At 48.2% G+C, this 21,964-nt stretch overlaps 1 protein-coding gene across 4 annotated transcripts in view; it reads left to right on the top strand.

Moving 5' to 3' along the window:
• trappc8 (trafficking protein particle complex subunit 8) overlaps positions 1–21,964 on the top strand; it is a 228,050-nt gene that overhangs the window by 92,773 nt on the left and 113,313 nt on the right. For all 4 annotated transcript variants that reach the window (XM_072468480.1, XM_072468481.1, XM_072468482.1 and 1 more), the window contains 2 exons: positions 7,962–8,215; positions 21,324–21,439. In XM_072468480.1, the coding sequence (XP_072324581.1) occupies positions 7,962–8,215; positions 21,324–21,439 (370 nt within the window). The remainder of the gene's footprint in view (positions 1–7,961; positions 8,216–21,323; positions 21,440–21,964) is intronic.

Raw genomic sequence — 21,964 nt, forward strand, 5'->3', positions numbered from 1 at the left:
TTCCTCCACCCTCGGGAACCTCAGTTAATCTAAGAACCGCCGCATCCTCTCTTTCCCCCCCCTCCGGGGGCTCTGACTTGTACAGGTCCCCATAGAAATCCCTCATTTATTTTAACCACACTCCGCACCGTATTTCCCCCCCCCCCCCCGCCATCCCTGATTTCTCCAATCTCCCTCGCCGCCTCCCTCTTATGTAGCTGATGCGCCAGCATTCGACTCGCCTTCTCCCCATACTCATATACTGTCCCCTGCATTTTCCTCCACTGAGCCTCTGCCTTCCCCGTGGTCAATAAATCAAATTCCGTTTGGATGCTCCGTCGCTCCCTCAGCAGACTCTCTTCGGGGGCCTCTGCATAGCTCCTGTTCACCCTTACTATCTCCCCCAACAACCTCTCCCGCTCCATCCTCTCTCCTCCCTGTGAGCCCTAATTGAAATTAGCTCTCCCCTAACCACCGCCTTCAGAGCCTCCCAAACCACACCCATCTGCATCTACCCATTATCATTGGCCTCTATGTATCTCTGAATGCACCCCCGGACCCGCCCACAAACCTCCTCATCCGTCAACAGTCCCACATCCAGGCGCCACAGCGGGCGCTGGTCCCTCTCCGCCCCAACTCCAACTCCACCCAGTGCGGGAAGTGGTCCGAAATCGCTATAACCGAATATTCCGTTCTCTCCACTCTTGGGATCAGTGCCCTACTCATCACAAAGAAGTCTATCCGTGAATAGGGCTGATGTACATGGGAGAAAAAAGAGAACTCTCTGGCCACCGGCCTGGCAAACCTCCACGGATCCACTCCCCCATCTGGTCCATAAAACTCCTTAGCACCTTGGCTGCAGCTGGCCTCTTACCCGTCCTTGACCTGGATCGGTCCAATGCTGGGTCCAGTACCGTATTAAACCCCCCCCCCCCCCATTATCAAGCTCCCCGCTTCCAGATCTGGGATCCGACTCAACATGTGCTTCATAAACCCTGCATCGTCCCAATTTGGGGCATACACATTCACCAGTACCACCCGGATCCCCTACAACTTACCACTCGCCATCACGTATCGACCCCCATTATCCGCCACAATATTCGGTGCCTCGAACGACACCCGCTTCCCCGCCAGTATTGCAACCCCTCTGTTCTTCGCATCCAACCCTGAATGATAGACCTGCCCTACCCATCCCTTTCTCCGCCTGATCTGATCTGTCACCTTCAAGTGCGTCTCCTGAAGCATAACCACGTCTGCCTTCAGTCCCTTTAAGTGCGTGAACACCTGGACCCTCTTGACCGGCCCATTTAGGCCCCTCACATTCCATGTTACCAGCTGGATCAGGGGGCTACTCGCGCAACCCCCGCCGACTAGCCATCCCCTTTCTTAGGCTAGCCATGTGCCCACGCCTCCCGCACACTCCAGTCCCCCAGGCAGCGAACCGCCGCCCCGACTCTCCCTTTTACCTCCAGCTCCCCTTCGGTCAGTACAGCAGCAACCCAGTTCCCCCCGCCCCCCCAGCTAGACCACCTTCTAGCCCCCTTGCTCCCCCCATTGCACTCCCGTAAGTCAGGTGACTCCTGCTGACCCATGCCGCTCCCGCCTTTGCCAACGCCCCCCCGTGTGGAATTCCCCCCCCCTTCAGGCCGATGTGAGCAACCCTCCAGCACCACCTCTCCCCTCCGGCCCTGCTCCCCCCTTCCTCAGCTCAGCGCGGGGAAAAAGCCCGCTTTTTCCACCTGGGCCGGCCCCGCCCCCTATGGCGCAGCTCCTTTCTCCTACAACCTCATCCCAATTCCCCACGACCCAGGGCCTCCTGCCCCTCCCTCCCCCCTTCGCACACGGGGACCAGCCCCTGCAAAACAGTACCGATGCCCACAAAGCCACAAAGCCCACATATCACATCCACTCACTCCTTCCCACTCCCCAGCTTTCCCACACAACCGCGAAAAAACAATCCCACCCCCACATCAAACCCTTAGTTCGAGTCCAACTTCTCGTTTTGTATGAAGGTCCACGCCTCATCCGGCGTATCAAAACAATGGTGGCGATCTTGACAAGTGACCCACAATCGCGCTGGTTGCAACAGCCCGAACTTCACCCCCTTTCAGTGGAGCACCGCCTTGGCTCAGTTGAATCCAGCCCTCTTCCTAGCCAGCACTGCACTCCAGTCTCGATAAATACGGAACTCCGTATTCTCCCAACTGCTGCTCCGTTCCTTCTTTGCCCATCTCAGGACACACTCCCTGTCCATGAAGTGGTGAAACCTCACCACTACAGCCCTTGGCGGCTCATTGGCTTTAGGCCTCCTTGCCTGGACTCTGAGCCCCATCCAGCTCCAAGGGCCGCGGGAAGGCTCCCGCGCCCATTAACGTGTTCAGCATTGTGGCTACATATGCCCCAATGTCGGACCCCTCCACCCCTTCAGGGAGACCCAGAATCCGGAGATTGTTCCTCCTCGACCTATTCTCCAGGTCCTCGAACTTTTCCTGCCACTTCTTGTGCAGCGCCTCGTGCGCCTCCACTTTCAATGCCAGGCCCAGAATCTCGTCCTTGTTTTCAGATGCTTTCTGCTGCACCTCTCGAATCGCCGCCCCTTGGGCCTTCTGGGTCTCCACCAGGTTTTCTATCAACGCCCTCATTGGGGCCAGTATTTCTGCTTTCAGCTCCGCAAAGCAGCTTTTCAGGAACTCCTGCTGCTCCCGCGACCATTGCGCCCGCGCTGCCTGGTCTCCACGCGCCGCCATCTTACTTTTCCGCACCCGCTCTCCCCTCTGCTCCAAAACCACTTTTTTTAATCGCTCCACTCCTGGTCCACTCCATACAATGCTGGGGGAACCTGACTGCTGCTTTCCCACACCGGGAATCGTCATCCAAGTGCCGCTGGGGCTCCTCAAAAGGGCCCAAAAGTCCGTTCTTGGCAGGAGCTGCCGAACATGCGACCTACCCAGGCATAACTGCAACCGGAAGTACGTGGTCCACATTTTTAATCCAAATGCAATACACTCTCTCCTGTCGTTTTCTTGCAATATCTTTCCTTTACTGGGCAAGGAGCTTGGTGCAAGACACATGAATGGCAGAGTTAGATGGGGGCATATTATTTAAGTGGCGTCGGTGCTAGACGCTGCTGTTGCATAAAGAGTCAAAGGATCTTCTTTTCACAAACACCTTTATTTCACTCTACCAGACTCTGCACAAAACTCTTAACATCACATCACCTGACACAAAGGTCACCTGAAGCCTCTTTACATATCAGTGTCAATTATTGGATACTTAACATAATTGAGACAACTAATTGGAATGTCTCTTTTTAAAAAATATATATATTTATTCAAGATTTTCAACAACCCCCCCCCCCAAACAAAAAAAAGCAACACACAAGTAGAAATTATACATTGAATTTCTCCCATATACAGTAACCCCCCATATAACAGTAAAAAGCACAAATAGGGGGGGAAAAAACCCACCTTAACCCAAACGCCACACCAAGAGAACCCCCCACCCCCGCCCCTGGGCTGCTGCTGACCACCTCCTTAGGCTCCGGGAGGTAGTCTAAGAACGGTTGCCACCGCCTGAGGAACCCCTGCACAGACCCTCGCAAGGCAAACTTTATCCTCTCCAGCTTGATGAATCCTGCCATGTTGTTGATCCAAGCTTCCACACTAGGGGGCTTTGCATCCTCCCACAGTAGCAAAATCCTCCGCCGGGCTACCAGGGATGCAAAGGCCAGAATACCGGCCTCTTTCGCCTCCTGCACTGCTGGCTCGTCCAATACCCCAAATAATGCTAATCCCCAGCTTGGCTTGACCTGGGCATTCACCACCTTGGACATAGTCCTCGCAAAACCCCTCCAAAACCCATCCAGTGCCGGGGATGACCAGAACATATGGATGTGATTTGCCGGGCTCCCCGAGCACCTCCCACATCTGTCCTTCACCCCAAAGAACCTACTCAACCTCGCCCCTGTCATATGCGCTCTGTGAGTAACCTTGAACTGTATTAGGCTAAGCCTGGCGCAAGAGGAGGAAGAATTAACCGTACTCAGGGCATCAGCCCACAGACCCTCATCTATCTCCTCCCCAAGCTCCTCCTCCCACTTGCCCTTTAACTCCTTCACCGAGACCGCCTCTTCTTCCTGCAGCTCCTCATAAATCGCCGAAACCTTGCCTTCTCCAACCCATACACTCGAAATCACCCTGTCCTGAATCCCACGTGCCGGAAGCAGTGGGAATTCCCTCACCTGCTGCCTCACAAACGCCCTCACTTGCATGTACGTGAAAGCGTTTCCCGGTGGTAGCCCAAACTTCTCCTCCAACGCCCCTAGGCTCGCAAACGTCCCATCGATGAACAGGTCACCCATTCTTCTAATCCCTGCCTGATGCCAGCTCCGAAACCCCCATCCATCCTTCCCGTGATGAACCGATGGTTCTCCCGAATTGGGGACCAAACCGAGGCCCCCACCTCGCCCCCGTGTCGCCTCCACTGCCCCCAAATCTTCAGCGTCACCGCCACCACCGGACTCGTGGTGTACCTTGTCGGCGAGAGTGGCAGCGGTGCCGTCACCAGCGCCCTCGGGCTCGTGCCCACACAGGACGCCATCTCTAACCTCTTCCACACCGCCCCCTCTCCCTCCATTACCCACTTACGGAACATTGCCACATTGGCTGCCCAATAATAGCCATATTGATTCGGCAGCGCCAGCCCCCCCTGTCCCTGCTATGCTCCAGAAACACCCTCTTCGCCCTGGGGGTCTTATTCGCCCACAGACATCCCATGATGTTCCTGCTTACCCATTTGAAAAAGGCCTTGGGGATCAAAATGGGAAGGCACTGGAACACAAAGAGAAACCTCGGGAGGACCGCCATTTTTACCGACTGCACCCTACCCGCCAGTGAGAGTGGCAGCATATCCCATCTTTTAAAATCCTCCTCCATCTGCTCCACCAACGGCATCAAATTAAGCTTGTGCAGGGCCCCCCAACTCCTAGCTACTTGGATCCCCAGGTACTGAAAGCTCCTTTCCGCCCTCTTCAGCGGTAACTCATCTATTATCCCCCTTTCCTGGTCCCCTGAGTGCACCACAAAGAGCTCACTCTTCCCTACGTTGAGTCTATACCCCGAAAAGTCCCCAAACTCCCTAAGGATCCGCATGACCTCCGCCATCCCCTCCACTGGATCCGCAACATACAACAACAGGTCATCGGCATACAACGACACCCGGTGCCCCCCCCCCCCCCCCCCCCCCCCCCCCCCCCCCGAACCAATCTCCTCCATTTCCTGGACTCCCTCAGTGCCATGGCCAGCGGTTCAATTGCCAGTGCAAACAACAAGGGGGATAAGGGGCACCCCTGTCTCGTCCCCCGGTACAGCCGAAAGTACTGCGACCTCTGCCGGTTCGTAGCCATACTCACCACCGGGGCTCTACATAACAGTCTGACCCAACTGATCATAGAATTTACAGTGCAGAAGGAGGCTATTCGGCCCATCGAGTCTGCACCGGCTCCCGGAAAGAGCACCCTATCCAAGGTCAACACCTCCACCCTATTCCCATAACCCAGTAACCCCACCCAACACTACAAAGGCAATTTTTGACACTAAGGGCAATTTATCATGGCCAATCCACCTAACCTGCACATCTTTGGACTGTGGGAGGAAACCGGAGCACCCGGAGGAAACCCACGCACACACGGGGAGGATGTGCAGACTCCGCACAGACAGTGACCCAAGCTGGAATCGAACCTGGGACCCTGGAGCTGTGAAGCAATTGTACTATCCACAATGTTACCGTGCTGCCCCTCCCCGAACCCAAACCTCCGCAATACTTCCCAAAGATACTCTCACTCCCCAAACCAGCCACCTCCCCCTCCTCCACCCTCGGGAACATCAGATGATCTAGGAATCGTCGCATCCCCTCCTCTCCCGCTGGGGGCTCAGACCTGTACAGATCCCCATAGAAGTCCCTAAATACCTTGTTTATTCTCACCGCACTCCGCACCGTATTCCCCCCTCTATCCCTAACTCCACCAATCTCCCTCGCTGCCTCCCTCTTACGAAGCTGATGTACCAGCATCCGACTCGCCTTCTCCCCATACTCGTACGCCGCCCCTTGCGCTTTCCTCCACTGTGCCTCTACTTTCCCCGTAGTCATCAGGTCTAATTCCGTCTGGAGGTTCTGTCGGTCCCTACATAGCCCCTCCTCGGGGGGGCCTCTGCATAACTCCTGTCCACCCTTAAAATCTCCCCCACCAACCTCTCCCTCTCCCTCCTCTCTCTCTTCTCCCTGTGGGCCCTAATGGAGATTAGCTCTCCCCTGACCACCGCCTTCAACGCCTCCCAGACCACCCACTCCTGCACCTCCCCGTTGTCGTTGGCCTCCAAGTATCTTTCAATACACCCTCGCACCCGCCCGCACACCCCCTCATCCGCCAACAGTCCCACATCAAGGCGCCACAGCGGGCGCTGGTCCCTCTCCTCCCCCAACTCCAGCTCCACCCAATGCGGGGCGTGGTCCGAGATGGCTATTGCCGAGTATTCTGTTCCCTCCACTTTCGGGATTAGTGCAATTGGAATGTGTCTTAACCCATTACTTAACCGTCTGGAGCTTCATCAATTTATTAAGTGATATGTTCTTGGTCTGTTAATTTATAAACTCACTCCTATCTATTCTATGTAACTCTTTATTCATTGGTGCTTGTTGCTTTTTGGTGGGGCAAAGGTGGATACGTGGATTTAGCTTGTAGATGTTTATGCTTTCATTGAATGACAGAGCAAGCTTGAGGGTCGAGCTGCTTATCCTTGTTTCTCTATTTATGTATCCACTCCTGTGCCCCACTGTTCTATGAGTTTGAAGCTTTAGAGATACTAGCTGTTTAATTTATTTAGCGACTGGCATTTATTGAGTTCCTCTGCAGCCTTCATTGCTTTGTTAGTGGTGACGTGTGTGGCTTGTACTGGTTTCTGCAGATGCACTTTTCCTGTTGTGGTTGTCGAGAATACAAAATGGTGAAGTTCTCCCATTTTATTGCATTAGCTTTTAATGTCGCAGTTTTAGATCAACATGCTTTTTTACTCAATGTTTCAATTTGTATTGTTAGTCAACCTCTTTAAAAACATTGGGAGAACTTTTCAATGTTGCATAGGTCATAGAATTTACAGTGCAGAAGGAGGCCATTCGGCCTATCGAGTCTGAACCGGCCCTTACAAAGAGCACCCTACTGAAGCCCACGTATCTACCCTATCCCCGTAACCCACACTTAACATTTTTTGGACACTAAGGGCAATTTAGCATGGTCAATCCACCTAACCTGCACATCTTTGGACCGTGGGAGGAAACCGGAGCACCCGGAGGAAACCCACGCACACACGGGGAGAACGTGCAGACTCCGCACAGACAGTGACTCAGCCGGGAATCGATCCTGGGACCCTGGCGCTGTGAAACAACTGTGCTAACCACTATGCTACCATGCTGCCCACAAAGGTCTCTGGGAGTTTGAATGGCAGAGCAGGATTGACGGATTGAATTGCTTCTAGAATCATAAAATAGTTAGAGCACAGGAGGAGGTCCTTTAGCCATGGAGTCTATGCTGGGTCTCAGCAAAATCTAATCCCACTCTCCTGCCCTTTCACTGAAGCCCTGCACATTTTCTCTTTTCCACGTGACTTGTCCAATTCACTTTTGAAAGCCCCAGTTGAATCCTCCACCACGCTCTCGGGCATTGAGTTCTAGATGCTAACCATTCTATGCCTTTGAAGAAAATATCCTAGTTCCCTCTGGCGCAATTGCCAAATCACCTTTAATCTGTGTTCTGGGTTTTCAACTCTTCTGCCGATGGCAGTTCTTCCCTATCTTTTTTTCCAGATCCCTCGTGATATTTAACACCCCCCATCAAACCTCGACCCTTTGAGGACAAACCCACCTACTCGGATTGATCCATAATGTATTATCGTCCATATGTGTAACCACTCTCCCTTCATTTTTAACAGATGGAATTCCAAACAATTTCAAATCCCATCCATTTGAGGAAGACGACCTTGTGCAGTCAGGGGAACTTGATGGGCCTCACCCACCAAAGTCTGTGGAGATAATGAACGATTCAGTCAAACAAAACAGCTCAAGTGCTCGTGGGCTCAGTTTAACACTGACCGATCACGATCGAATTCGACAGTTCATTCAGGAGTTCACATTTCGGGGATTACTGCCACACATCGAAAAGACTATCCGACAGCTGAATGATCAGGTGTGGTTATTTTATTTGCAGACCAGAACATTTGCTACCTATTGTCTTACTGGGTGCTGTGCAAAAGCAAGTTCATTTTTCAAAAAGGAAAATTCCAGATTCTGTAATTTGGAAGTAGAAACAAAACGCTTGAAATGCACAGATTAATCAGCATCTGGGGGGAAAAGAAGATGGGGTTAATATTTCACATGGAGATGGGATATGCACGCTATCATGGAGGATAATCCGATCAAATGTACTGTTTGTCTCTCCCAGTTGAAAAGATAATCGCAAGGTAACCACAATGCAATAAAGATAACCCTGAATTTTAGGAATATTTATAAATCAACTATTTGACCGTTGGGTCCTGCCACTAGTGCCAATATTGCTCTGCATTGTGTTGATTGGAACCCACGTCCTGTTCTTGTCTGATCATTGAGTTTCTCCTGTTGCTGGGAACAAAGAATTCTCTCTCTGGTGAGAGCATTCATTCCTCACATTAACAACCCCCAAAGCTTCAGGGAGCTAGGGTGAAAACTTAGATCTAGGACAAACAGAGTTATTATCTCTGTGTTGTTACCCGTGCCACGTGCTAGCGAGACGAGGAATAGGGAGAGAGAGGAGTTGAACACGTGGCTACAGGGATGGTGCAGGAGGTAGGGTTTCAGATTTCTGGATAATTGGGGCTCATTCTGGGGCCGGTGGGACCTCTACAAACGGGATGGTCTACACCTGGACCAGAGGGGTACCAATATCCTGGGGGGGAAATTTGCTAATGCTCTTCGGGAGGATTTAAACTAGTTCAGCAGGGGCCTGGGAACCTGAATTGTAGCTCCAGTATACAGGAGGTTGAGAGTAGTGAGTTCATGAGTAAGGTTTCAAAGTTGCAGGAGTGTAGCGGCAGGCAGGAAGGTGGTTTAAAGTGTGTCTTCTTCAATGCCAGCAGCATCCGGAATAAGGTGGGTGAACGTGCGGCATGGGTTGGTACCTGGGACTTCGATGTTGTGGCCATTTCGGAGACATGAATAGAGCAGGGACAGGAATGGTTGTTGCAGGTGCCGGGGTTTAGATATTTCAGTAAGCTCAGGGAAGGTGGTAAAAGAGGGGGAGGGGTGGCATTGTTAGTCAAGGACAGTATTACGGTGGCAGAAAGGACGTTTGATGAGGACTCGTCTACTGAGGTAGTATGGGTTGAGGTTAGAAACAGGAAAGGAGAGGTCACCCTGTTAGGGGTTTTCTATAGGCCTCCGAAATGTTCCAGAGATGTAGAGGAAAGGATTGCAAAGATGATTCTGGATAGGAGTGAAAGCAACAGGGTAGTTGTTATGGGGGACTTTAACTTTCCAAATATTGACTGGAAACGCTATAGTTCGAGTACTTTAGATGGGTCTGTTTTTGTCCAATGTGTGCAAGAGGGTTTCCTGACACAGTATGTAGATAGGCCAACGAGAGGCAAGGTCACATTGGATTTGGTACTGGGTAATGAACCAGGACAGGTGTTCGATTTGGAGGTAGGTGAGCACTTTGGTGATAGTGACCACAATTCGATTATGTTTACTTTAGTGATGGAAAGGGATAGGTATATACCGCAGGGCAATAGCTATATCTAGGGGAAAGGCAATTATGATGCGATGAGGCAAGACTTGGGATGCATCGGATGGAGAGGAAAACTGCAGGGGATGGGCACAATGGAAATGTGGAGCTTGTTCAAGGAACAGCTACTGCGTGTCCTTGATAAGTATGTACCTGTTAGGCAGGGAGGAAGTGGTCGAGCAAGGGAACCGTGGTTTCCTAAAGCAGTCGAAACACTTGTCAAGAGGAAGAAGGAGGCTTATGTGAAGATGAGACATGAAGGTTCAGTTAGGGTGCTCGAGAGTTACAAGTTAGCTAGGAAGGACGTAAAGAGCGAGCTAAGAAGAGCCAGGAGGGGACATGAGAAATCTTTGGCAGGTAGGATCAAGGATAACCCTAAAGCTTTCTATAGATATGTCAGGAATAAACAAATAAGTAGGGTAAGATTAGGGCCAGTCAAGGACAGTAGTGGGAAGTTGTGCTTGGAGTCCGAGGAGATAGGAGAGGTGCTAAATGAATATTTTCTGTCAGTATTCACACAGGAAAAAGACAATGTTGTCGAGGAGAATACTGAGATTCAGGCTACTAGATTAGAAGGGCTTGAGGTTCATAAGGAGGAGGTGTTAGCAATTCTGCAAAGTGTGAAAATAGATAAGTCCCCTGGGCCGGATGGGATTTATCCTAGGATTCTCTGGGAAGCTAGGGAGGAGATTGCTGAGCCTTTGGCTTTGATCTTTAAGTCATCTTTGTCTACAGGAATAGTGCCAGAAGACTGGAGGATAGCAAATGTTGTCCCCTTGTTCAAGAAGGGGAGTAGAGACAACCCTGGTAACTATAGACCAGTGAGCCTTACTTCTGTTGTGGGCAAAATCTTGGAAAGGTTTATAAGAGATTGGATGTATAATCATCTGGAAAGGAATAATTTGATTAGAGATAGTCAACACGGTTTTGTGAAGGGTAGGTCGTGCCTCACAAACCTTATTGAGTTCTTTGAGAAGGTGACCAAACAGGTGGATGAGGGTAAAGCAGTTGATGTGGTGTATATGGATTTCAGTAAAGCGTTTGATAAGGTTCCCCACGGTAGGCTACTGCAGAAAATACGGAGGCATGGGATTCAGGGTGATTTAGCAGTTTGGATCAGAAATTGGCTAGCTGGAAGAAGACAAAGGGTGGTGGTTGATGGGAAATGTTCAGACTGGAGTCCAGTTACTAGTGGTGTACCACAAGGATCTGTTTTGGGGCCACTGCTGTTTGTCATTTTTATAAATGACCTGGAGGAGGGCGTAGAAGGATGGGTGAGTAAATTTGCAGATGACACTAAAGTCGGTGGAGTTGTGGACAGTGCGGAAGGATGTTACAAGTTACAGAGGGACATAGATAAGCTGCAGCGCTGGGCTGAGAGGTGGCAAATGGAGTTTAATGCAGAAAAGTGTGAGGTGATTCATTTTGGAAGGAATAACAGGAAGACAGAGTACTGGGCTAATGGTAAGATTCTTGGCAGTGTGGATGAGCAGAGAGATCTCGGTGTCCATGTACATAGATCCCTGAAAGTTGCCACCCAGGTTGAGAGGGTTGTTAAGAAGGCGTACGGTGTGTTCGCTTTTATTGGTAGAGGGATTGAGTTTCGGAGCTATGATGTCATGTTGCAGCTGTACAAAACTCTGGTGCGGCCGCATTTGGAGTATTGCGTACAATTCTGGTCGCCGCATTATAGGAAGGATGTGGAAGCATTGGAAAGGGTGAAGAGGTGATTTACCAGAATGTTGCCTGGTATGGAGGGAAGATCTTATGAGGAAAGGCTGAGGGACTTGAGGCTGTTTTAGTTAGAGAGAAGAAGGTTAAGAGGTGACTTAATTGAGGCATACAAGATGATCAGAGGATTGGATAGGGTGGACAGTGAGAGCCTTTTGGACAGTGAGAGCCTTTTTCCTCGGATGGTGATGTTTAGCACGAGGGTACGTAGCTTTAAATTGAGGGGAGATAGATATAAGACAGATGTCAGAGGTAGGTTCTTTACTCAGAGAGTAGTAAGGGCGTGGAATGCCCTGCCTGCAACAGTAGTGGACTCACAAACACTAAGGGCATTCAAATGGTCATTGGATAGACACATGGACGATAAGGGAATAGTGTAGATGGGCTTTAGAGTGGTTTCACAGGTCGGCGCAACATCGAGGGCCGAAGGGCCTGTACTGCGCTGTAATGTTCTATGTTTACCCGTGTGCAAACATTTATTTAATATATTGTTGCGTTTTTATATATTTATAGCCTTTTATCCATTTAAAGATTTGTTTCATCTACTTAACAAAGGAAGCAAATTAATTCTACAAGGTGGATGTCTTTGCGATAATTTCTACATGTTGATGCTGCAATTAAAATTAGTTATGTTCAAAGCTCCTGCATGAGCAGCTCGGTTGCACAGTGGTTACCACTGTTGCTTCACAGCGTCATTGTGCGGAGTCTGCACGTTCTCCCCGTGTCTGCGTGGGTTTCCTCCAGGTGCTCCGGTTTCCTCCCTCAAGGCCCGAGAGACGTGCTGTTAGGTGAATTGGATATTCTGAATTCTCCCTCTGTACCCGAACAGGCGCCAAAATGTGGCGACTAGGGGCTTTTCACAGTAACTTCATTGCAGTGTTTTTATAAAAAAATTTTTTTAGAGTACCCAATTAATTTTTTCCAATTAAGGGTCAATTTAGTGGCCAATCTACCTACCCTGTAAATCTTTGGGTTGTGGGGGCAAAACCCACGCAAATGCGGGGAAAATGTGCAAACTCCACACGGACAGTGACCCAGAGCCGGGATCAAACCTGGGACCTCGGCTCGGTGAGACAACCGGGCTAACCCACTGCGCCATCGTGCTGCCCTTCATTGCAGTGTTAATGTAAGTCTGCAGATGTATATCTCTCATTTAATGGTATGATAGTTAGGAGCAAAAGCCCAGCTCCCTCTGACTGGCAGTGTAGGTCTAAGTCCTAGACTTGAAGACGAATGATAGGTGATACGGTAAAGTTGCCATAGTCCCAGACGACCATAGGTTGCTTTCCCCTTTGAGATGACTGGTGGTGATTTTAAACTGAGGATCACCAAACCCTGCGAAGGCAGGGCCTTCATGAATTACCTCAGCCAGTATGGGAATTGAACCTGCGCTGCTGGCCTCGCTCTGCATCATCGAACCAGCTGTCTAGACAACTGAGCTAAACCGGCATCTTGTTTTCATGAAAGGAATTCACAACGTGCCTGAAACATAAGGCAGTTGGCTATTCCAGACAGTGAGCATTTTAAGCTACCTTTGAACCTGAAATGCAAAGGTGTCTTCAGTTTTATAGGAAAGAATCCATAAGTGAGGGATATTCAAATAAGATTATGAAATACGTATCCTTATGAATCCAGGACCATGAATGCTGGCATTCTGATATCTAAACTCTTAAGTCTAAACTGGAATTACTACATATGACTCAGACTGAGCAAGCTGCCGAATGTGGAGCTGAATGAGATGTGTACTGTCACAGTGAGATTGGAGAGACCAGCAGCAGCTTGCTGGCAGCATAATTCAGTATTGACCGTCATCAGGGCAGGTGATGCAGTGAGTTTTTATCAGTCGTTTGGAACCTGATCCATCCCTCAGTGTAGGAGTTTTGAGATTGCCACTTTTGATCCAGTGAAATGCAAAGGGAGGGCGGGAGGAAAACGAGAAGTCTAGATTATGATTAATCTGCCTTGTGGATCAAAGAACTGCTTTATTAAAACTGCAGTGTGTTGCAAATCCTTAGTAATGCCACAGGGAACTACCCACTTAACGCAGCTGACTTCAGCTTCATTTGCTCAGTTATCTACTTACGTTTTTAGAACTTTTAATACTCTCCACGTTTGCTAATTTTACAGCAAGTGTGGTGAAAAACCCAGTTGTTTTTAATGCCGTAAACCCTGTGTTGAAGGTCTTGCAGTTGTAATTTCCTGTCACTGGGTGGTGCCCAAAGCCCTTGGCGTTCAGTGGGCAAGCTAGAAGCAATTGCAAAATAGCAAATTCGAGCAATAGTTTTTCTGAAAACAACATGTTGGTAATGTGTTGATCTTAAGGAATTGGGGCCATATCTCTCCATTGGAGAGCAAGTTGGTTAAATCACTTGTGGGGCACCACTCTACATCCACCGTGGGATGAGGTAAAGAGGCAGACCTCCATGATCTGCTGAAAATTAAACTGCAAACTGTTACTTTAATTGTTAATAGGAAGAAACCCGGAACCTCCCTGGAATCTGTTCCGCCATTCGGTCTGGTTGCAGCTGATCTGTTTTGTAACTCTGTCTACACATCACTGACCACTCCCCTCAAGTGTATTTTTATTTAAGCTTTTATGGGATGTGGGCATTACTTACAAGGCTAGTATTTGTTGTCCAACCCTATTTGCCCTTGAACTGACTGCCTTGCAGCCATTTCGGAGGGCAATTAAGGGTCAGCCACATTGCTGTCACAAAGGCCCTACCAGGTAATGCTCTGGGGGCCAGAGTTTGATTCCCACCAAGGCGGATGGCGAAATATGAATTAAATAAAAATCTGGAATTAAAATCCGAATCATTAAACCATTGTTAATTGGCGTAAAAACCCATCTGGTTCACTAATGTCTTGGGGAAGGAAATCTGCCAACCTTACCTGGTCTGGCCTACATGTGACTCCAGACCCACAGCAATGGGGTTGATTCTTAACTGCTGTTAAGAGTAGGGCAATGAGGGATGGGCAATAAATGTTGACCCAGCCAGCAACACACACATCCCATGGATGAATAAAGAAGGTAAGGGCTGCAGAAGGTAAAGGACATTAGTGAACCAGGTGGGGTTTGTGGTAGGCTATATTAGGGGTATCGCGGTACCTGGGTGGGATGTACCTTATACTGTAGTATGAGTGGTGGAACTTGCCTGCTGGTTCCGCCCAGCAGGCGGAGCATAAGAGTCTGTGTTTCACCCACAGCAGTCAGTCTGTACCGGAGCTGCTGGGGTAACTACTTGTTCATTAAAGCCTTCAATTGGACTACAATCTCACTTCAGTAGTGATTGATCGTGCATCAGGGTTTTTATGACAATCCATGATAACTTTGTCATTACTGAATCCAGCTTCCAATTCCAGATGCTACTAATTGAATTTAAATTCCATCAGCTGCTGTGGTGGAATCAACCAGTGTCCCCAGAGAATTAGCCTGAGCCTCAGGATTACTAGTCCAGTGACATTAGTGCTACACCATTTCCCTGTATCACTTTTGTGTCCTGAAAAAGTGCTTCTAACCTCTGATATTAGATTATTTTATAGGCATAGCCTCATCCAGCACTGCCAGTGTGGGGGCGCGAGCCTTTCATGATTCAGTTTTAATTCTTGTAAGCTTCTATTTTTACATTGCTCATTTCACCCGTTGAAAATTACATGATTGGTCTTTTGGAAAAGAGCTGTTACTTCAATTAATGCAAAGGTCTAAATTCACCCATATTGAATCAGCCCAAATTGCTAGGCTGGCAAAATTGAAACCATTCAAATTGTATAGGGTGTTGGTGAGACCACATCTGGAGTATTGTGTCCAGTTTTGGTCTCCTTATTTGAGGAAGGATGTGGTGGCATTGGAGGCAGTTCAGAGAAGGTTCACCAGATTGATTCCGGGGATGAAAGAGTTGACGTATGAGGATAAACGAAACAGTTTGGACTTAAACTCGCTGGAGTTTAGAAGAATGAGAGGGGATCTGATCAAAGTATATAAAATACTAAAAGGGATTAACATAGACCAAATGTTCTCCTTGTGGGGAAATCTGGAATGAGAGGTCACAGATATGGGTTCAGAGGTGGTAGATTTAGAACTGAGATGAGGAGGAACTACTTTTTGGGTGGTGAATTTGTGGAAGTCGCTGCCCCATAGTGCGGTGCAATCTGAATCATTAAATGGTTTCAAGAAGGAGATAGATATATTCCTGATTTTAAGAACGGTTTAAAGGGATATGGGGAACAGGTGGGGAATGGATTTGAGACCAGAAAAAGATCAGCCATAATATGATTGAATGGCAGAGCATGCTCGAAGGGCTGGGTTGCCTACTTCTCCTCCTAATTCCTATGATCTTATGTAAATGATTGGTGTCAGAAATATCTGCATCTCTAAGACATCACCGTTTTTTGTGGGTGGCATGCCAAAGCTGGCATCTGAATCTGGTGTCAAGGACATAGTTTTTATCAGCGTGAATTCCAAGCACATCATCCTCCCTTTTTATAATAATCTTTATTGTCACAAGTAGGCTTACATTAACACTGCAATGAAGTTACTGTGAAAAGCCCCATTAGAACTAATACAAGGGACCTGCAACTGGAGGGCACAATGCTTAGTTAGATGTTTCTGCTCACTAGTATTTTTCTGATCCAGTACAAATGAAGGTTACTTATAGAATCATGAAATCCATACAATGCAGGAGGCCATTCGGCCCATCGCGTCTGCACCAGCCATTTGAAAGAACACCCTACATGGATCTAATCCCCGCCCTAGCCCTGTAACCCCATCTAACCATTGGACACTTGTGGGGGGGGCAATTTAGCTTAGCCAATCCATCTCACCTGCACATCTTTAGACAGTGGGAGGAAACCAGAGCACCCGGAGGAAACCCACGCAGACACGGAGAGAACGTGCAAACTCCACACAAGTCAATCGAGGTCTGAATCGAACCTGGGTCCTTGGTGCTGTGAGGCAGCAATGCTAACCACTGCCAACGTCCCACCCCCTTGGCAAATATCCACAATTGAAGTATTGCTGAAATAAGAGATATAGGGTGAAAGCTTTTCATCTCGCACTCATGAGGGTAGATGCAAGAATGCCAAATTTTAAAGCAATAGTTTATATTGTATGAGAAAGAAGTGCTAATTGGTTGACAAGGCGACACTGGTTGAGGAGTTGCATTGCAAAATGCACCAAGGGGCTATATTCTCTCTCCCGCTCTCTCTCTCACTTTTCGCTCGCTTTTTCCCTCGCTCGCTTTTTCCCTCGCTCGCTTTTTCCCTCGCTCGCCTTTTCCCTCGCTCGCCTTTTCCCTCGCTCGCCTTTTCCCTCGCTCGCCTTTTCCCTCGCTCGCCTTTTCCCTCGCTCGCCTTTTCCCTCGCTCGCCTTTTCCCTCGCTCGCCTTTTCCCTCGCTCGCCTTTTCCCTCGCTCGCCTTTTCCCTCGCTCGCCTTTTCCCTCGCTCGCCTTTTCCCTCGCTCGCCTTTTCCCTCGCTCGCCTTTTCCCTCGCTCGCCTTTTCCCTCGCTCGCCTTTTCCCTCGCTCGCCTTTTCCCTCGCTCGCCTTTTCCCTCGCTCGCCTTTTCCCTCGCTCGCCTTTTCCCTCGCTCGCCTTTTCCCTCGCTCGCCTTTTCCCTCGCTCGCCTTTTCCCTCGCTCGCCTTTTCCCTCGCTCGCCTTTTCCCTCGCTCGCCTTTTCCCTCGCTCGCCTTTTCCCTCGCTCGCCTTTTCCCTCGCTCGCCTTTTCCCTCGCTCGCCTTTTCCCTCGCTCGCCTTTTCCCTCGCTCGCCTTTTCCCTCGCTCGCCTTTTCCCTCGCTCGCCTTTTCCCTCGCTCGCCTTTTCCCTCGCTCGCCTTTTCCCTCGCTCGCCTTTTCCCTCGCTCGCCTTTTCCCTCGCTCGCCTTTTCCCTCGCTCGCCTTTTCCCTCGCTCGCCTTTTCCCTCGCTCGCTTTTTCCCTCGCTCGCTTTTTCTCTCGCTCTCTCTTTCTCTCTCGCTCTCTCTTTCTCTCTCGCTCTCTCTTTTCCTCTCGCTCGCTCTCTTTCTCTCTCGCTCTCTTTCTCTCTCGCTCTCTTTCTCTCTCGCTCTCTTTCTCTCTCGCTCTCTTTCTCTCTCGCTCTCTTTCTCTCTCGCTCTCTTTCTCTCTCGCTCTCTTTCTCTCTCGCTCTCTTTCTCTCTCGCTCTCTTTCTCTCTCGCTCTCTTTCTCTCTCGCTCTCTTTCTCTCTCGCTCTCTTTCTCTCTCGCTCTCTTTCTCTCTCGCTCTCTTTCTCTCTCGCTCTCTTTCTCTCTCGCTCTCTTTCTCTCTCGCTCTCTTTCTCTCTCGCTCTCTTTCTCTCTCGCTCTCTTTCTCTCTCGCTCTCTTTCTCTCTCGCTCTCTTTCTCTCTCGCTCTCTTTCTCTCTCGCTCTCTTTCTCTCTCGCTCTCTTTCTCTCTCGCTCTCTTTCTCTCTCGCTCTCTTTCTCTCTCGCTCTCTTTCTCTCTCGCTCTCTTTCTCTCTCGCTCTCTTTCTCTCTCGCTCTCTTTCTCTCTCGCTCTCTTTCTCTCTCGCTCTCTTTCTCTCTCGCTCTCTTTCTCTCTCGCTCTCTTTCTCTCTCGCTCTCTTTCTCTCTCGCTCTCTTTCTCTCTCGCTCTCTTTCTCTCTCGCTCTCTTTCTCTCTCGCTCTCTTTCTCTCTCGCTCTCTTTCTCTCTCGCTCTCTTTCTCTCTCGCTTTCTCTCTCTCTCGCTCTCTTTCTCTCTCGCTCTCTTTCTCTCTCGCTCTCTTTCTCTCTCGCTCTCTTTCTCTCTCGCTCTCTTTCTCTCTCGCTCTCTTTCTCTCTCGCTCTCTTTCTCTCTCGCTCTCTTTCTCTCTCGCTCTCTTTCTCTCTCGCTCTCTTTCTCTCTCGCTCTCTTTCTCTCTCGCTCTCTTTCTCTCTCGCTCTCTTTCTCTCTCTCCCTCTGCGGTTCAATTTGTCCCATTCGGGCAATGGTTTCCTTGTGTGCTGTGAATTTTGTGTTTCAATGTTATATGGCTGCTGGATGGGAATGTGGTGTGACATTGCTGTGTAATGAATTGGACTCTATTATTTTTTGTCCAGTACTTTTCTACATTTGTAATCGTTGGTTTCATCCAGAAAGCATGTGTACCCATGACCTCTGTGAATCTGAGCAGCCAAATAATCATTCACATAAAATTATCTGCATTGTTGTGGATGATTACTGTTATTGACCTGTCCGGTTTTTATGCCGCTGCTGCCGTGTAGCCATTCACCTTAAACTGCACAGTGGGTTTGTGAGTCTTCAGTTTGACTCGAAGTTGGATGGTGATTGGTTCAAGTCCCTTTGTGGAGAATGAATGCCTAATCAAGGTTGTTTTGCTGAAGGAATGCTACACTTTTTTTACTTTATGAAACTTTTAAAAAAAATAAAATAAGTTTATTGCCCATCCCTAATTGCCCTTGAACTGAATGGTTTGCTGGGCTATTTCTTTTTTTTTTTTACAATAAATTTAGAGTGCCCAATTCATTTTTTACAATTAAAGGGCAATTTAGCGTGGCCAATCCACCTACTCTGCACATCTTTGAGTTGTGGGGGTGAAACCCACGCAAACACGGGGAGAATGTGCAAACTACACACGGACAGTGACCCGGGGCTGGGATCGAACCTGGGACCTCGGTGCCGTGAGGCAGCACTGCTAACTGTGCCACCGTGCTGCCCATTTCTGGGCTATTTCAGAGGCCAGTTAAGAGTCAACCATATTGCTGTGGGTTGGCGCCACATGTAGGCCAGACCAGGTAAGAACGGCAGATGGACCAGATAGGTTTTTCCAACAATTGAAAATGGTTTTATGGCCATTCCAGATTTTTAGTGAAGTTAAATTTCACCATGTGCCATGGTGGGATTTGAGCCCGAGTCCCCAGAGCATGATCTTGGGCCTCTGGATTACTAGTCCAGTGACAGTACCACTACACCACTGCCTCTCCAAGAGGAAGGCACGGTCTGCCAGACAAAATGTTCAACCAAGACCCTGTCTCCCTTTTCAGGTAAATGTAAATATCCTAAAGCACACTTTTGAAGAGAAGAGGAATTCTGTCTGGTGTCCTGGTTAGTATTTAACCTTCAACGAACATCAGGAAAGTTTGCCTGGTTGTTATTTCTTTACTGTTTGTGCGAGCCTGCTGTGCTCAAATTGGCTTCCTTGCTCCCTACATACCAGTAACTAGACACGAAAGCACTTAATTGGCCATAAAGCTTTTTCAGATGCCCGGAGACTGAAAAGCACTTCATAAGATATGGATTTTTTTATTCTCACCCCAAATCTCATGCTATTGAGAAGAAACAAAATTAATAAATGGGCTGAAATGAATACTCCTCCCTTTGCCTCTTCTTCATGGAGAGCTGATGATGATAAACCCAGGCGCTTGGGAGAAGGTTATTCACGGAGTTGATGCCACAAATGGAAGAATTGGAAGTGAAGTATTGACCATTCAGAGAACTTCTTGTGAGTTAGCTTAGTTTGAAACTTGGCTTGCTGAATTGCCAGAACAGCTGTGTTATATTTTATGTCACATTGTAAAATGGACCACAACATACCAATGTGATGTATTGCCGTACTGAGCAACAGGTGGCTGTGCTGCATGTTAAATTTTTTAAAAATAAAAATCTTGTTTAGCTGATTACATTTTTCACATTTTAGTTTGCTGGCTCTTTTATTTTTACGGGCAGTTAAATTAAAGCACCAGAATTATTTTTTTACATCTCCATTTGCAAGAAGGAAAAGTTGGATGTCGAGAGAACCAGTTGTATAATGTGTAGAAAGAGTACATAGAACATACAGTGCAGAAGGAGGCCATTCGGCCCATCGAGTCTGCACCGACCCACTTAAGCCCTCACTTCCACCCTATCCCCGTAACCCAATAATCCCTCCTAATCTTTTTGGACACGAGGACAATTTAGCATGGCCAATCCACCTAACTGGCATGTCTTTGGGCTGTGGGAGGAAACCGGAGCACCCGGAGGAAACCCACGCAGACACGGGGAGAACGTGCAGACTCTGCACAGACAGTGACCCAGCGGGGAATCGAACCTAGGACCCTGGCGCTGTGAAACCACAGGGCTAGTCACTTGTGCTACCGTGCTGCCCTTCTGAACAAGTTTTTCTTTGTAATTTCATTGTTTTGAAAGGAGACACTTTTATTTTTTTTAAAAACTCTTAAAACCTGTTTATTGAGCTTTGGTCTTGATACATATTTTTGTTGAATTAGTTGTCACATAAATATGTTCTGTTTGGGGAAATACAATTGCCCAATATTGGCATTGGAGATGGGCTAGATTTGCAGCCTCTTCTTCCCACTGAGTCATCCAATTCATTGAATTTAAAGTTGCTTTTAACTTATTTGATAATATATAACATTAATGTGTTGTCCATTACACAGTTCGAAATGTGCTTTTTAAAAAATGTTCCAGGGGAGCCCGGGATCTGTGAAGGCTTCCTGCTTGAAACACAGGCGAATGGTTGCCAGCAGAAGTCACAATTGAAATATTTGAATTGTAACTCGCCATCAAGGCAATGATCCCTCAAATTGCCAGGCCCATTCATTTCACTGTGTGGTACCTTTAAATCTTTTGTATCACTGCGCACGCAGACAACTAAGGAGACAGTTTGTGAACAGCCTCTGCATTCTCTTCATCATTGCACAGCCACCTATGCGCACAGTTCAGAGGGTTCATCGGCTCAAGGGAATGCATCAGTATTTACTTTTTGCATCATGCAGTGAGTTGTGTGTACACGTTTGTTTTTTTTCCCTTTTGAATGCTGCTGCTAACTTCTGATGCACCTTCTTGTTTCTGCAGCTGGTGTCCAGGAAAGGCCTAAGTCGCTCTTTATTCACGGCTACTAAAAAATGGTTCAGTGGGAGTAAAGTGCCGGAGAAAACCATAAATGAACTTAAAAATGCCAGCAGTCTATTGTAAGTATTTTCTGGCAAAATTCTCTTATGTTCGAATTGATTCAAAAAGACAGCGAATCAATTAGTTACAAAACGTTTAAATTTGAGACTCACTTGACTGTGTCTAACTTTGGGGTATTCTGGGGAAAATCTTCTTTGACCAACACTGAAATGTTGAAAGATGAAGGAAACCATACAGATGAGCTGCTGAGCAATTCCACCACGCAAAAAAAATCAAACATCAGGAAGGAATTGAAGGGTCTGACCTTGGATTTTGGGGTTGGGGAGTGTTGGTTAATAAAGGTAAAAAGGTTGTAATTGGAAAGACATTTGTATTTTCAATAGGGCCACCAGGATTCACTAAGATTGAGTTAACTTCTGATGGACTTGTTCAAGAAGCAAATATTATAAGGCAGGGAGGTTAAATCGGAACTATTTTTATGGGCTTGTATTTGTTGCATTTGAAAAGACTATCCAGAACCAACCCTGGTGCAGTTTTTGAATGCACAACGATTTGGTTCTGAATAGCAAAACGTTTGAGTCACA

The sequence above is a fragment of the Scyliorhinus torazame genome, chromosome 11, assembly GCF_047496885.1.
Source record: "Scyliorhinus torazame isolate Kashiwa2021f chromosome 11, sScyTor2.1, whole genome shotgun sequence".
Lineage (NCBI taxonomy): Eukaryota > Metazoa > Chordata > Chondrichthyes > Carcharhiniformes > Scyliorhinidae > Scyliorhinus > Scyliorhinus torazame.